The 15,579-nt window shown below is 57.1% G+C and overlaps 1 protein-coding gene across 2 annotated transcripts in view; it reads right to left on the bottom strand.

Moving 5' to 3' along the window:
• SPNS2 (SPNS lysolipid transporter 2, sphingosine-1-phosphate) overlaps positions 1-15,579 on the bottom strand; it is a gene marked incomplete at its 5' end in the record, with an annotated part of 37,181 nt that overhangs the window by 19,942 nt on the left and 1,660 nt on the right. For both annotated transcript variants that reach the window (XR_013996960.1, XM_081109316.1), the window contains one exon: positions 3,244-3,309. Coding sequence is in view for 1 of the 2 variants with exons in the window: in XM_081109316.1 (XP_080965442.1) it covers positions 3,244-3,309 (66 nt within the window). The remainder of the gene's footprint in view (positions 1-3,243; positions 3,310-15,579) is intronic.

Genomic DNA, 15,579 nt, shown 5'->3' with positions numbered 1-15,579 from the left:
GTTTCTATCTCTCTCTCCCTCTCCCTTCCTCTCTCTGAAATCAATAAAAACGTTTAATGTTTACATTAAAAATACTGTAAGAAGCGTCTAAGACATACTTTCCCAAAACACTCTGCAGCACTGGGCTTTAATACCAGCTCCCACTCCTGTGTGTGAGTTCAGTTCTTTGCTTGTGGCCCCTGAAACTGTCCTGCTAGCTTCAGCGTTCAAGCTCAGCCGTGTGATTTAGGTGTTTCCCAGCATCTTTCATCCAGTGTGGAGGGGAATGGAAGGCTTCTCACAGCCACGCAATCTGACAGACTGAGTAGACGTTCTTTCCCCTGAATAAATTCTAACTCATCCTTCAAAGCCCCACTCACATGCCCTCCTTGAGGAACGTCTCCACCTGCGTCCAGGCAGAGCTGGGCCCCCTGCCCCCAGGCCTGGCTGGAGACTGGATGTTTTCTGTTCCCATCATCGGAGGGGACTCCCTGAGAGCAGGGACTGCATCTGTGGCAGAGCCCAGCTCAGGGCCTGTCGTGCAGCTGCCTCTTTAGGTGTAGGTTAAGGAGGCCCAGGTTTCCCAAACAGGAGGAGCCAGAGCTAGATTTCTGGAGACTCGGGGGTCAGCTCTGAGCTACCAGCAACCTGCAAGGGGGCTACAGAAAGCAGACTTTTCCCAAGCCAGGTTCCGGCTCTGGTCCCAACCGGAAAAGCAGGGGCAGGCCCAGGCCTCACCCTCAGCCACATCCCAGCCTGTCTCCTGGCCCAGCAGCCCCCGGTGCCCAGAAATAAGCAGACAACTGGCTCTCAGCCCTGGCCCTTTGATCCGGGCAAGCACCAACACCTGGCTGGCGCCCTCCACCTGTCTCCGACCTTATCAGGGCTTGGAGAAGAGACAGGTGCCTGCGGCCCAGGCAATTAGGTGATTTGCCTGGGTGCCCACTGGGCCATTTCCTGGTCTAGCTCACCTGGCTTGTTGGCTCAAATGGCCAATGGGGTGAGGACACTCTAGGAACCATCCCAGCTGTGCTGGGGTAGGTGTTAGGGTGAGGGTCAGGGCGTAAGACTAGGGGGTCTCTGAGAGTGCTGGGACTCTCATCATGGCCCAGAGCCCCCACCTCCATCCCCTCCCCCTGAGAACGCTGAGATCCAGACTCTCGGACACCTGGGACAAGACTCACCAATCCAGGGGCCATCTGTGCTCCCTCCCCAAACCAAGAGGACAGTATATGCGGAATTCCTGTTCCAGGCCTGCTACTGTCTCACCATGAGACCTTAAACAAGTCACTTCCCCTCTCTTAGCCTCTGTCCCTTGATCTAGAAAGTGAAGCTTGGAGGAGGAATAATCAAACGAGATGATGCCTATGGGATATTTGTCCATCTCTGGCCAGGTCGCCAGGGATCGCAGGGACCACCACGACTTCTCTCTTAGCCAAGAAGGCAGCCTGGGACATCACTGTGGCAGCGCTACAGCCCTCAGAGCCCTCCCACCTGCTCGCTGGGTGGCTGCACTGGCCTGACCTCACTAGTGGGGCTGAGTGGAGAGACTGGGGCAGAGCCTTGTTCTGTATCAGTCAGCAAGGCCAAGGCCAGGAGGGGATGAAGCTCAGCAGCTCCCAGTGACCCAGGGGCCACAGAGGGAGGGTCTGGTGGCTGGGCTCCCTCCTGCCCTTTCCTCCCCAGCTCAGCAGCCTGCTCCCTCCCATGCTCCCACCTGGATTGAACTCTCTAATCAGTGGTTCTCAACCTTCTGGCCCTTTAAATACAGTTCCTCATGTTGGGACCCAACCATAAAATTATTTTCGTTGCTACTTCATCACTGTAATGTTGCTGCTGTTATGAATCGTAATGTAAATATCTGATATGCAGGATGGTCTTAGGCGACCCCGGTGAAAGGGTCATTTGACTGCCAAAGGGGTCGCGACCCACAGGTTGAGAACCGCTGTTCTAAGTGCAGAGCCCAGGCTGGAGGGACCTGACCCAGACTCCAGTGCAGGCTGACTTGCTCTGGCCCAGCCAGGGACGCCCAGCCAGGGACACCCAGCAAGGGCCAGGGGAGGGGGTTTGGGCTCACATCCTTGTCATCATGGAGGTGACATCTGCAATGGCAGGGACCTTAGGAGGTGCTGGACCACACTGCCTTGCCCCAGTCCTCACTGTGTCAGCTCTCACGTAGTAGGGATGAGCCCGGAGCTGTCACACCCCCTCCTCTCTCTGAGCCCCAAAGACCCCAACAGGTAGCCAGGCTGTATGAACTCATTGTTCGACTGGAATGCCACCTAGACAGGTCAGGCAGGGTCCTGGACAAAGCCAGCTCACTCCACCCCTCCCGCCAGGAGAGCCCAGGCAGGGGAAGGGGTTCGCAGCCTGGAATGCAGACTATGGACTTCCTCCCACACATCTGACTGGGCCTCAAAGTCAGGTGGACCCCTGGGCCCGGGGGTACCAGGGCCAAGGGGGCCAGGCCCCGCCGCACAGCAAGGCTGGGACGCGGCGCTGGCCCTGAGCCTCGGCCCAGGTCTGAGGGGCCTGCCGAGAACACAGCCAGCATGGCCACAACTAGTGAGAGGGCCAGGGAGCCAGGAGCTCAGACCCACCCGGGCCATGCAGTGGGCAGGGCATGGACAAGGGAGACATGGACCCTGCAGGGAGGGGCCGACAGGCAGGGGTAATTGCTTAATGACCTGCCACCCTGCCCTGGCCCAGGGGCTCCAGCCCTGCCTCCCCAAGAGTCAGAAGGCCCGGAGCCTCAAGGGAGACGGGGCCAAGAACCTCAGGCCCGGATCTAGGCTCCTGCCCCAAGTCTGGGAAGGGCTCTGGGCTGACCAGGAGGGTTCCTGATTTGAATCTAAGCGATAACTCACGGCTGATGGCAATGGAAGGAGTTGGGGGTGGGGGGGGGGGATATGGAAACAGGGCTGCCTGGGCCCTGAGGACAGCGCCCAACTTACTGACCCTAAGGAGCTCCTTTCAAGCCTCCGGATGAAACCTGGAGCCCTGGGTCCCCTGAGGCCCCGGAGCCGCCCGCAGGGACCTGGGAGCCGCCCGCAGGGACCTGGGCCCTTGGCCTGCACTCGGCCTCCCAGGCCTCTCAGGGCAGGGGCGTGGCAGCTTCATTTCTTTTGCCAGAAGAGAAGCAGAGGTGGGGGGGGGGGGCGCTTTGTGAGTGGCAACAGTGGGATCGGTACACAAAGCAGAGCCCCAGCGGAGAATGACCCCCCAGGAAGGAGGGGCAGGACCGGGCAGGGGTAGAGGCCTCACCTGACTGCAGCAACCCGGCTCCTCGGTCCTTGACCCCGAAGTGCTGCTGGATGTCCAGCAGGACGCCTGGCGGGAAGACAGACGGTGCTTACTGGTGACGTCTGATGCCTGGTACCCCCATCCCCCACCTGACTGGGTTACCCCAGTCCCACACCAGCCCTCTTTCCACCTTGCAGGGCCAGCCTGGCCCCATCTACACAACTCCACCCTGGCCAGGTCAGCCAGGCCACTGGGGGCCTTGGGGGCCAAGCTTCCATCCTGCCCCACTGGGCCTCCTGTGCCCACCCTGGGGAGAGGATCTCACCCCCTCCCTCCACCACTGCAGGGGCCCAAGGCGCAGGCAGGCCGGCTTCTCCGTGGTTCCGCGGCCCAGTGAGGCCGCTGAGCTTCCTACCTGCCCACCTGTGGCCCAGCCCCAGCCTCAGTGAGGAGCAGACACGGCCCCTCAGCCCAGAGAGCAGCGGGGCAGCTGCTGAAACTGCGAGGGAAGCTCTCTGGCTGGGAGAGGGCTGAGGAGCAATGCTCACACCTGCTCACCTGCACGTGTGCACAAGCGCATGCGCACACGCACACAAACACACATCCCCCCAGGTGTCCTCAGAAGTATAACCAGGACCCCCACCTTTGGACGCAGAGGGAAGCAGGTGGGGCTCCAGACTTGCTTTTCTGGGGGAAGGAGATTCCTTCCCCCAAGTCCCAGCCACCTCTGCTCTCCCATTAGCGCACTCATGTCAGGGCGGGGGCTGGGGGGGGGGAACCGGAACAACCAGAAACTGCCCCCAGCTGTGAACAGACAGGGCCAAGGCTGTCCAGGGGCCAGCAAGCTCCTGGGGCCCTCTCTCCTCTCTGCACTCAACCAGGGCCATGAGTGCGCACAACCCCAGTCCCGAGGACCCAGGGGCCCCCGCAGGCTTATCTCTAGGACACCAGGAGGTCGCTGACCACCACACACCTGCTCTGGGGAGGGATGGGGGGGGAAGGGCGGGGGGGAAAGGAGGAGGAGACGGGGCCTGCCTTATGAGCACCCCATGCAGGGGACAGAAGAAGGGACTAGACCAGTGATGGCGAATCTATGACACGCGTGTCACAGGTGACACGCGAACTCATTTTTTTGGTTGATTTTTCTTTGTTAAATGGCATTTAAATACATAAAATAAATATCAAAAATGTAAGTCTTTGTTTTACTATGGTTGCAAAGATAAAAAAATTTCTATATGTGACACGGCACCAGAGTTAAGTTAGGGTTTTTCAAAATGCTGACACGCCGAGCCCAAAAGGTTCGCCATCACTGGCCTAGACCCTGCCTTCAGGGGATTCCCAGGCTCTTCATGATGATGATGATGATGATGATGATGATGATGATGAAAATGATGTCAGCATTTGAAATGATGATGGTTCAAATTATTGAGCATTAAGTGCTTTGCCAGTTTAATCCTCATATAACCCTATTAGGGTACTATTATCCCACTGGACAGAGGAAGAAACCGGGGCACAGGAAGTGAAGCCGCATGGTCAAAGTCATGCCTCGTGAAAGTGGAATCTCCAAGCACTGTATGAGGGTCCCACCTGATGGCTGGGGTGTACGTGGGGAGACTGTCTCACTGTCTCTCCCAAGACCCAGGGCTGGGATGCTGGGCAGATGCCTGGGATGGGGGTCAGCCCCAGCTGCAGCCTGACAGCCAAGAGAAGCTGGCCTCCTCTCTGCTAATGCCGCGGTGGATTTACCATAATTACCCGTAATGAAGAGGCTGTGTAAGGCCCAGGTAATGACTTAATAACCAAGGCGGGCTGTGGCCTTGCTTGAAGGCAGAAGCCCAGGGCCCCTCCTGGGCCTGTGGAATGCAGCCACCAAGTGGGACCTCCAAGGTCCCTGACCTGGCCTCAGAGGCCCAGAGTTCCATCATGACCTGTGGGTGGGCCTGATTTGGGGAACCACCCACACTCACCTCCCACCCCACAGTCCATTCCCACTCCTGAGCCAGGACTTGTTCCCCTCCTGACGTGTGGGTCTGATCACATCCCTCTCTCGCAGAGTCCTTATCGACTGAGACTCCCCAGTGCTTCAGGGGGACACAGGCCCCTTCACCAGGCCACCAGCTGCAGGTTCAGCCTTATCAACCCCACCCTCCCACCTTCCAGCTCAGGAAACCACCCCCCCACCCCATACTCCAGCCACCCCAAACTACTCATGGCCCCACAATTACACATGCTTCCTCTTCTACCCTGGCACAACTTTGTTGACTCTGCTCATTCCTGCCACTCCTTCAAAACTAGTACAGGTGCTTCCTCTTCTGGGAAGTCTTCCCTGATTTCTCCCCCTCCCACCAACCTCAAGGAGTTAATGGCCCTGTCCTTGTTTTAGCACTTGGCACACTAGGATTAGTTAGTTCTACAGGGAAGACACATAGGGACATGGATACGAGCTCCTTGTCAGGGCTTGGGGTGGGGAACCCACTGTAGCCAGGAGCTAAGAGCCACCAGGTACTGGTTCCCACTAAGTTCCAGGTACCGTGTGAGGCTCTTCAGATGGTATTTCTACCTGTGCAGGTGTCTATGATTATCATCCCCTTGCTGCCTCTGCTAATATCTACAATTATTAACCCCATTTTACATAGGAGGAAACAGGCTCTGAGAAGTTAAATAGCTTGTCATGGAGCACTTCAGGTGTCAGAGGTGAGATCTGAAACCGGTCTATTGCCAGAATCAAAGCTTGTTCTTCGGCCACACTGCTTCTGTGTGGTTTGCTCTTGTCCCCGGCCCAGCGCCCAGCACGCAGCCAGCCCACCGTGACCATTTGTGGAGCGGCTGCACAGACGAATGTGTGTGTCTGCCCCCTCCCCAACTAGACCAGGAGCCCCTGGGGCGCTGGAGCCAGAAAGTCACCTCCAGAACCCAGAACAGGGGCTGTTTAAGGACTGGGTAAGGATGGGTGGAGTGGGGAGTTGGGTAGGCGGGTAAAACTCCCCCTGGGCCCCTGAACAGTGGGTCCCCAACCACAGCCGAATGAAGGGCACAGATCTACAGTAACTATTGGCCACTTCCTGGGAAGAAGGCCATATCACAATCAGCATCATGAAGACGGCCTATGTGCACACAAATAAAAACACTCTCGCCCTAGCTGGTTTGGCTCAATGGGTAGAGTATCTTTCCCAGGTTCGTTTCCAGTCAAGGGCACATACCCAGGTTGCAGGCTTGGTCCCCAGCTGGGGCGTGTAGGAGACAGCCAATCAGTGATTCTCTCTCATCATTGATGTTTCTATCTTTCTATCCCTCTCCCTTCCTCTCTGAAATCAATAAAAATATGTGAAAGAAAGAGAGAGAGAGAGAGAGAGAGAGAGAGAGAGAGAGAGAGAGAGAGAAAGAAAGAATGAAAGAAAGAAAGACTCTTGCTTCCTCCCAAGGCATATTCTAGCCACCTGACCAGACAGTCTCCCTCCCATGTCTTCTTGGCCCAAAGTTTGCCTCTGCCTCCAGGCAGCTTCCCTGACCTCCTCTACTGCACGGAGCTCCTGGGAAGGAGGAGGAACGTTCCTCCACATCCAGATGGCATCCAGGGTCCCAGGGGGCTCCCAGGCAGTCTAGACCCCAGGACACAGGAAGCTTTGGATGCCCCTGCCCATGCACACCCCCCAGCACCCCAGCTTATGTCCAAGGCCTGAGCTCTAGGCAGAAGGCCCGAGGGAACCTTCCCAGGAAGCAGGGCCTCCTGCAGGCCCCGCCTGAGCCTTTCTGGGTTGTTGTCCCGCTAACGGGCCTGGAAGGAGCGATGGCCACAAGAGGATGAGATCCCGCCGGCCACTGGCACGGGAAGCGTGTGTCACAGCAGCCCGGCCGGTCGTCTCAGATTTTCCTCTGGGCTCCAGCCTGGCCTGGGCCCACACCCCCTCCCTTCTTCACCACAGCCTTATTTTAGCCTCTTTCCTGGAGGCTGAGGTTTGGTGGGTCACAGGATGGGCCTCACGCCCAGGAGAAGCCGCCTACAGCTCAGGCCAAGCCCACTCCACCAGCCCCACCAGCCAGGGCACGCACGGTGGAGGCCCCACCCCATCCGTCCCATGGCCAAAGGTCCCAATCCAGGCGTCTCCAGGCAGTCACCCCGAATCCACAGCCAGAATCGCCCTCTGCCTGCAGGGTCCTCTTCCCTGAGCCGAGGAAACATTCAGGAACAGCGGGAGCATCGGAATCTTCTCCTCCATTGACCCCAGCTACACTCTCCGAGCCCCAAGGGTCTTGTCTCCTGTGGAAGGGCCCCTCTAGGCCACCTGTTCCTCCTGCCTCTCGGGGATCTTGCCCTGGGCCTGCCCCCGGCTTGAGCTTGGACTTTCAGCTCCCTCACCTCTGTCTCCTGCACATCAGCCTAAGAAAGAGCTCACATCTCTCTCATCCTGCTGGCGAAAGCAATCCTGACCTGTCCCCTCTGCCAACTGCTTCTTCTCTCTCCCCCCTTTACAGCTAATGTCCTCGTCCCTCCTCAACTCGACGGCCTCACCTCCATCACTCCTCCTGGTGGCTCAGTCCCACAGACCCTCTCACGCCTCAATGTTCCAGCCAGCTGGGCTCCACCCCTTGGTCCCCATTCCCTGAGTGGCACCCCCCAGGCCAGACACCTGGGGGTCAGCCATGATACCCCCTTGCCTCCCACGGGCCCATGAATGGGCCCAACAGTTCTCTCCTTCACCACGTGGCCTCCTCTCCGGGCGCCCTGCTTCCTCTCTTGGCCCATCTAGCATCGCTCCCACAGCCCGACCTCACAAGCACGTACGGATCTACTAGGTCCTGGGCTGGGTTCAGAGACTCCAGACAGTGTCTGGACTCGGGGAGCTAATGCCATGATCCAGTGGTTGCCACCTCTGGGTAGGGCTCAGTTACCCATGAGTTCTTCAAAGTCCACTGGCCCAGGCCCCTGGTTCAGCATAACGACTACCAACAGCAACAATAATCTGGGTTTCAACGTGTTTCGTGCTTACTATGTGCCAGGCACTGTTCTCAGAGGGCTACCAGTATTAGCTCATTGGCGTGGCTGCCCAATAATGTTGAGTGGCTCCCAATGGCCACCCAAATGAAGGCCAGATTTCTTCTAGCATCTGAGGCCTCCGTGATCCACGTCTGTACAATCACCCGGTCTACAGGTGAGGAGCAGGGGCCTATTAACACACAGCCCGGGTGTTGGGAAACCACGGGCCTGACTGATCTGAAGCCACGATGACTCTCACATAACAGCCTGTATGTAGGCCTCCAGGACTTGACTACAGCCATGCCCTCCTCCTGGAGTGTCCACGTCCACTTGTTAAGATCCACCTGATCCGGAGCCCAGATCCAAGATCACTTCTGCCAGGACACCCCCACCCTCACCCAACCCCTCCTCTGCAGCTCCTATTGAAGAGGTACCTGTAACCCTGAGGGCACCCCCAGAGCTGGTTGGAATCTGGCCTGACTCACCCAGTTGGCTGGTCACAGATACTCACAGTGATCCCCATCACTGCTGGTCCCTCTGTAGCCACCAGAGGAGCCAGGTCCAGACCCAAACTGCTGACATCACAGAGTCCGCTGAAAGGCCACGGTGTACAAGGAAGCCCACAATGACCTCAGGAGCCCCAGTTCAGACCAGCCTCAGATGCAAGGTAGGGACATTGTGATCCTGAGGTCTCTTCTTGCCTAGTCTGCCAGGGCAGGCCACTCAAGCTCACTCCCCAAGCGCAGTCATCACCGCCCCACAGTCACTCTGCCTCTCTCAGAGCAACAGGCAACTTAGCTGAATTCCCAAGAGCATGGGCTCTAGAGCCAAACCATCTGGGTTCAAATCCTGGCTTCTCAACCTTCCCTGCTGTGTGACCCAAGCAAGTTACTTAACCTCTCTGTGCCGGTTTCATCTTCTGTAATATGACTTAGTTTTAAGATCTGCTTTCTATGGTTGTTGTGAGGTTTGAATGGGTTGGTCCATGTAAAGTGCTTAGAATGGTGCCTGGCACACAGTAGGTAGTCAATAAATGTCATCACAGGTCATTAGCTCATGGGGCAGGAGTCCTCGTCCTGACAGAGAACAATGGGAACTCCCACCTCGGTGATCTTTTCTCCAAAATGAGGGCAGATGGCTAGAGACAGGGCCTAGGGATCTGAAGGGATGGGTCAGGCCTACCATTGATTGGTCCCCCTAGGAGGGACCCTGGTCCCCCTGTGGAGGCCTCAGAGCTGGCTTTCTCTGCTTTAACACTGGGCCACAGCTACCACCCCAGTAATTATAGGGCCTGAGGGCCTGGCTCTGCTGACCTGGCTCTGGATGGATGGCTAAGGCTGGGAAACCACAGCCTGGCCCGACTGACAACACCCTCCCCCCCTTTAGCCTAACGGGACTGGCCAAGGCAGTCCCCGATCGGGGCCCCAGGCTCTCCAGCAAACACACGTCTTCCACCCAGAGCTCCCACCAGGGACAAGCTTAGTGACTGCCAGGAGCTTCTGGCCCCTACCAGGAGCCTCAGGACGAGAGGAACCCAGGATTGCCCTACATCCCTGCCAGGTTCATCCTAAACCTCAATCACATTTGTTCTTCATATGCTGGCCCTCCTACCCACATGTTGTTCTCCGAACCTGGGTCATTAATGACAGGATAGCTTAGTGGTTATCTCTGCAGGGATCCTGAGTATAAGGCCCCAACCCCAGTGCCCTCAGAGAGGCCCTATCCCCTCCCTAGAGGATCTAGACTGCAAGCTTGTCCCCCTAAAGGGCACTCCAGCTGGAGACCATAGCACCCCTCCCTACCAAGAGCCCTGCCTGCCAGCCCTAGAGAGGACCCACCCTCAGAGCTCAGAGAGCCCCCCTTCTTCCCACCAAGTCTCCATGCCCAGGGTGGGCGGAGACAGGCAGCCCGGCCTCTGTCCTGTGGTTCTAGTCTATCATTTGGGGCCAGCTTTCCTGGAACCAGGCTCGGCCTTAGCAATTTGGGGGCTTTGCACCGCCCCTCCTTTCCCAGCTCAGCCTCCCTGGCCCTGTCCTGCCTCAGAGGCTCCCCAGATCACTGGACGGAGGACAAGGTGGCCACACCCTCGCCATGATCCTCAGAGGGGTGGCCTGTGTGACCACGGGCTTAAGATAAGGGGAGTGTAGGGAGAGAGATAAGAGACCGCAGAACCAGAATGGTGCAGCTCAAGCCACCGACTCCCAGCTTTCCTGGTGTGCTGCTTCAGTGGCCAAGGGGACCAGCGGCTTCGGCTCCCACTTCTCAGGTGGAAAGTTGAGATTCAGAGGTGAATGGGACAAAGGCCAAAAAAACAGGGGGGGAGTAAGGCTGAGCTGGCCTCCAAGGTCCAGACCTGGCCTGTGTTGTCCCACCTCACCCCAACAAAACCCAGAAAAGGGGGCGCAACCAGCCCCTTCTGAGCATCCACATCCACAGCCCTCACGTGGGCGTGACCAAGTAGCACCACCCCTCCCCAGGCACAGCCCTTTCCGGTTTTCAAAGCCTAATCATGCACCTTGCCTCCTGGGACCCCATTGGGAAATCCATGCTTGACGTAAAGGGACCACAAAGACCTCCATGAGCTACCAGGTTTGGGGGGAGACCCCAGCAAGGTCTCCATGATGGCAGGGGACTGAGGGGGCGGGGGGGGCAGGAAGCCAGGCCCCAGTCCTCCCTCTGATCTCCAGGGAGAGCATTGTTCCTGCTTATTTCTGCTATGTCTCCCCTAGGGCTCCTTTCACCAACTTCCCAGCTAGTTACCCGGAGAGGGCCAGGCCCAGAGCAGACAGCCTCCCTGTGTACCTGGGCCAGCCCTTCACCTTTAGGGCCCTCTCTGCAGGAGAGACCGGGCATAGCCACCCAGTGCCCTCCGGAATGTACAGAAGCCATTCTTCCCAGTACAGGGGCCAGGGGCCCCCACTGTCAGGGCTAAGAGCTGGGCAGGCAGGGACCATGCTGACCACTTCCCCAATTTCCTTCTGGGGGGGTGAGGTCCCACGGATCATTGTGTGATCTGGTCAGGATGAAAGGGTTGGGCCAGCCACCTAGAGAGAAACCCTGGCCTCAGCAGCAGGGGCCTGTTCCTTATCTAGGTCGTCCAAACCTTTCAAGGCCCTTTCAGCTCAGAAGCATGGGCTTTGGGGTCAGACAGGTCAGGGTCAACCCAACTCTGCCATTCAAGTCAGTCAACAAGGGCCAAGCTTGTGCCAGGCCCTTGGATATCGAACCCACAACCAGAGATGACCAGGCTCAGCCCCTCAAGGCTGGAGGGAGACAGCCACCCTACACAGGGGTAGGTGTTGGGATGGATATGGGAAAGAGTACAGTTGAAAACCACAAGTTAGGTGCCTGGCTCAGCCCAGGAAGTTGGGGAGGACTTCTTGGAAGGAGGGGAGCGGCACCACTGAGACCCAACCAGGGAAACAGGTTGGCTGCTGCAGTAACTGGGGAACAGATCTGGTTACTGGGGGAGGGAGATGCAGGCAGAGCCAGGGGCCAGCAGATCAGTGTTCCTGTGACCAAGTGGCCCATGCTACCCTTGGGAGCAAGATGCTAACCACAAGAAGAGAGGAACAGCCCGACCCGCATGGCTCAGTGGTTGAGCATCGACCTATGAACCAGAAGATCATGGCTCAATTCCAGGTCAGGACACATGCCTGGGTTGTGGGCTCGATCCCCAGTGTGGGGCCTGTAGGAGACAGCCAATCACTGATTCTCTCTCATCATCGATGTTTCTATCTCTCCCTTCCTCTTTGAAATAAAAAAAAAAAAAATGTATTTTTAACAACAACACAAAGAAAATCAAACCCGTATCCCCTTTGCCCCCCTCCTCTCACTCCCTTTCTACTCTCAGGATTTCAGGACCCCCACACCTGGGCAGGAACAAAAGCCACTTCCTGTCTGGAGAAGTGACACGGAGCTCTCTCCTCTCTGAGCAGCTCTGACCCAGACAGCCTTACTCTCAGATCAGGCTGTAACCTGCAGCCTGCAGCCTCTTGCCCCATTCATAAAATGGGACTCTAAGGCACAGGCTGGGGCCTTCAATGGCCCTGGGTCCCAGACTAAGGTAGTGAGGTTCAGGTAGCTCAGTTGGTTAGAGCATCCTTCCAATACACTAAGGTTGCCAGTTCGATCCCCAGTCAGGGCACATATGCAAATCAACCAACGAATGCAGAAATAAGTGGAACAACAAATCAATGTTTCTCTCTCTCCCTTCTTCTCTCTCTCCCTCTCTTAAGTCAATTAATAAACTTAAAAGAAAAATTTTTTAAAGACACTTCCTCCAACAGGTCTTACAGCACAGCCCAGGTACTGACGGAACCAACCGCAAAAATGCCTGAGGAGGAAGAAGGATCAAGGAAATGGGCAGCAGGCAGTTAGTCATCAGGGTGCCGGCATTCCAGGCCGGCCTGCGGTTCACCTGCCTGCTGACCTGGCAGACAGGTGCTCTGGAATGCAGCCCTGGGACACCTGCCCTGCAGATTTCAGGGAGTGCTGGTGTGTCAGAGGCTACAGCAGGCCCACCCAAGGGGACAGACTACCTGGGGGGACGGGACGGAGGCAGTATTGACCAACCTTATCCACAAAGACAGCCACAGAGGTGAGGCTTAACGGGCCCTTCCCACCCAGGTAACCCTGTAGGAGAGAGACCCTGGGCCTCCATTTCCCCATTTGTCAGCTCTGGACAGACAACCAAGCAGATAAAAAGGAGCCAAGACACCGAGCCTGGCAGCCCCCTCGGCACCAGCTCAGGTGTTTGGGGAAGCCCCCAGGCCCCGTGCCAGGCCTGTGTTCTTGGCTGGGTCCCTATGCTCCACTATTCTTCCGGGTTTGTGTTATGAGCGGTTGCCACGGACACCAGTCTCAGCTTCTTACGCAGAAAAGGACTCCCCCAGGGTAGGGCTCTGCTTCTCCTCACCAGCCCCCACCCCACCCAGTTTCTAGTGGATCCATGGGCTGGATCAAAGGGAAGGAACCTAGGAAGGGACAGGTACCCCAGAGAAGTTGGGGAAGGATCCCAGCTCTCAAGTAGTTGGTCTTCCAACCATGAGTAGGGCCGGCGCCGACCCCCTCTTGCGGGGCCTGGTTGCAGGAGCAGAAGGCTGCCGCCCACACCCTCAGCTCTGCTCCCACTTTACAGATGAAAGAATGGGAGTCCAGGGGCAGAGGCAACTCTGGCACCAGGAAGCAGAGCTGGGAAGAGGAGATCCAGGACCCACACCTGAGCAGCTCCCTCCTTCTCCTCACCTGGCAGCCACAAGTGGACTCAGAATGGAGAGTGGGTGGCTGCCAGGCTGGGAGGGGCCAGGGGAGCAGAAGCCACATGCCCTGGGGGGGGGGGGCTTAACCAGCCTCTGATAAACTGAGTGAAAGTCATCGCCCAGAGTCTGGCCAGCAGAGAGCAGGGACCTCCACCAAGAGACACTGCACTGGGGGCTCTGGTTCCGCTCTCTCTGCCCTGCGACCTCGGATGAGCCTGCATTCCCCAGTGTCCCATCGGCACAAGGAGGCGGAGGGCAGGGGTGGTTTCTGGGTTCCCTCGATTTCATCCAACTGAAACAGCTCGGGAAGGAAGCAAGAGCCGGAGCCTGGCCCTCCTCACCTGCTGCCCTCAGGGGTTCTCAAGGCAAGGAGAGGCCATAATTAGCTGGATCACTGGGTGGCGCTGGGAATGCTAGGGCAGAGGCAGGCCTACCGCTGTTCCCAGGACAGAGAGCAGCCCTGGTGGAGAAGAGAGAGGTTCGAAAAGGTGTCCTGAAAGAGACTGTTCAAAACAGAGAACGGCGGGAGGGCATCGGGCCCAGGCCACAGCTTGCTCAGAGGCAAGGGAGAGAAGGCAGCTGACATCTGTGACGCTCTCCTAGGAGTCTGGCCTTGTCCCAGGTGCTTAAAAGACATTCCATTTGGTGGAGAGGAGGAAATGATCACCTGCAAGCCTCGGGGGACATGCCCAAGGTCACACAGCTGGCTGCTGAAGAGCTGGACTTACATCTGGCACCAGGGACTCTAGAGCTGCACTGCCCACTGCAGCGGCCCCAGCCACTGTGTCTGGTGAGCACCTGAGATGCAAGTCGCCTGAACTGACACGTGCTAAAATGTCAAACACGCAGGGTTTCAAAACTTTGTATGAAAAAGAAGGCAAAATATCTCACCCACAGTTCTTATACTGACTACATGTCGTAGTAGGTTGGGTATAATGAGTTGAATAAAATATATTAATTCATTTCACTTATTTACTTTTTTAAATGCGACTGCTAGAAATTTTTAAATGGTATATGGGGCCTACATTATATTCCTTTTGGACAGAGCTGATCTATACCATGAAGACAGAAATCCACAGGACAGATTTAAAAGAGAGTGGGAACTCTCTTTTTTGAGGCGGGAGCCAGGACCAGACTGTAAAGTTCTGGGGGGGGAGGGAGGGGCGCGTGTGGGGGGGGACATCAAAAGTGACCGATCAATGGAGTGTCAGCCTCCCCTGGCTCTCTCTCAGATGGGCCACCCAGCAACAGGTGGGCTCAGACCTGGAATGACCATTCCCCTGCCCCACCCAAGCCATAGTAGTTGCCATAGAGACAGTAAATCTTCCTAAAAACTGCACTTGGGGCCAGGAGAGTGTAGGGGAAATCTACCATAAAGACAGGGAGAGGGAGACAGACTCATCCGGAGAGGAAATCTGTGTATGTTGTGTTGGAGGCGGGTGGTACATGAGCTCCGGCCCTGTTTGCACAGGGCTTTCCTGGCCTTCCTCCCTCCTGTCCACGCCCCGCTTGGCCACTGCTCCCCATCCCCCCCACCCCACCCCCACCCCGGTACCAATTCACCAGAAATTTCCTAGCTTCTGATATTCTGATGCTGGAACCCGAGCAGGGGTGGGGGCAGATAAACACCAGACCTCCCTGATCCCACCCTCTCCTCTCAGCCCCCGGCAGGGTTGGCTTCCTTAAGAAGATCAGAGCGGGTGGTCTGGGGCCGGAAAAAACAAGTTGAAAGTGCTGCAGTGCCAGCAGCAGCCCATCCACTGCTCAGCAGAGAGAGGGTGGAAACCTTCTCCTAGGCAAGCTTTACTGGTAGTTCTAACGCCATCCTGGCCGTGCACTCTCGGGCCATCTTGGACAAGGCTCGTACAGGGGCCTGGGTTTCCCCATCTGTATACAGAAGTCTTTTGCACTGACCACAGGGTCCCAATGTTCTCTGACTTCTCCCCGCCTTAGGGTGGCTCTTAAACTCCCAGGTCGCAGGCAGGCACCTGCATGACAGAGCTGGTGCACTTGGGCCATAGTGGGTGTTCCTGCTCACAAGAGCAAAGGAAGAAATTGGTGCCACTGGCATCCACTTCCACCCTGAGCGTGCAGCGGAGGGACGGAGAGAGCAAAGGTTTT

Source organism: Myotis nattereri (genome assembly GCF_964212035.1).
Source record: "Myotis nattereri genome assembly, chromosome: 16".
Classification (NCBI taxonomy): domain Eukaryota; kingdom Metazoa; phylum Chordata; class Mammalia; order Chiroptera; family Vespertilionidae; genus Myotis; species Myotis nattereri.
The sequence above is the reverse complement of the archived record's forward strand: the minus strand, read 5'-3'. Positions and strand labels throughout refer to the sequence as shown.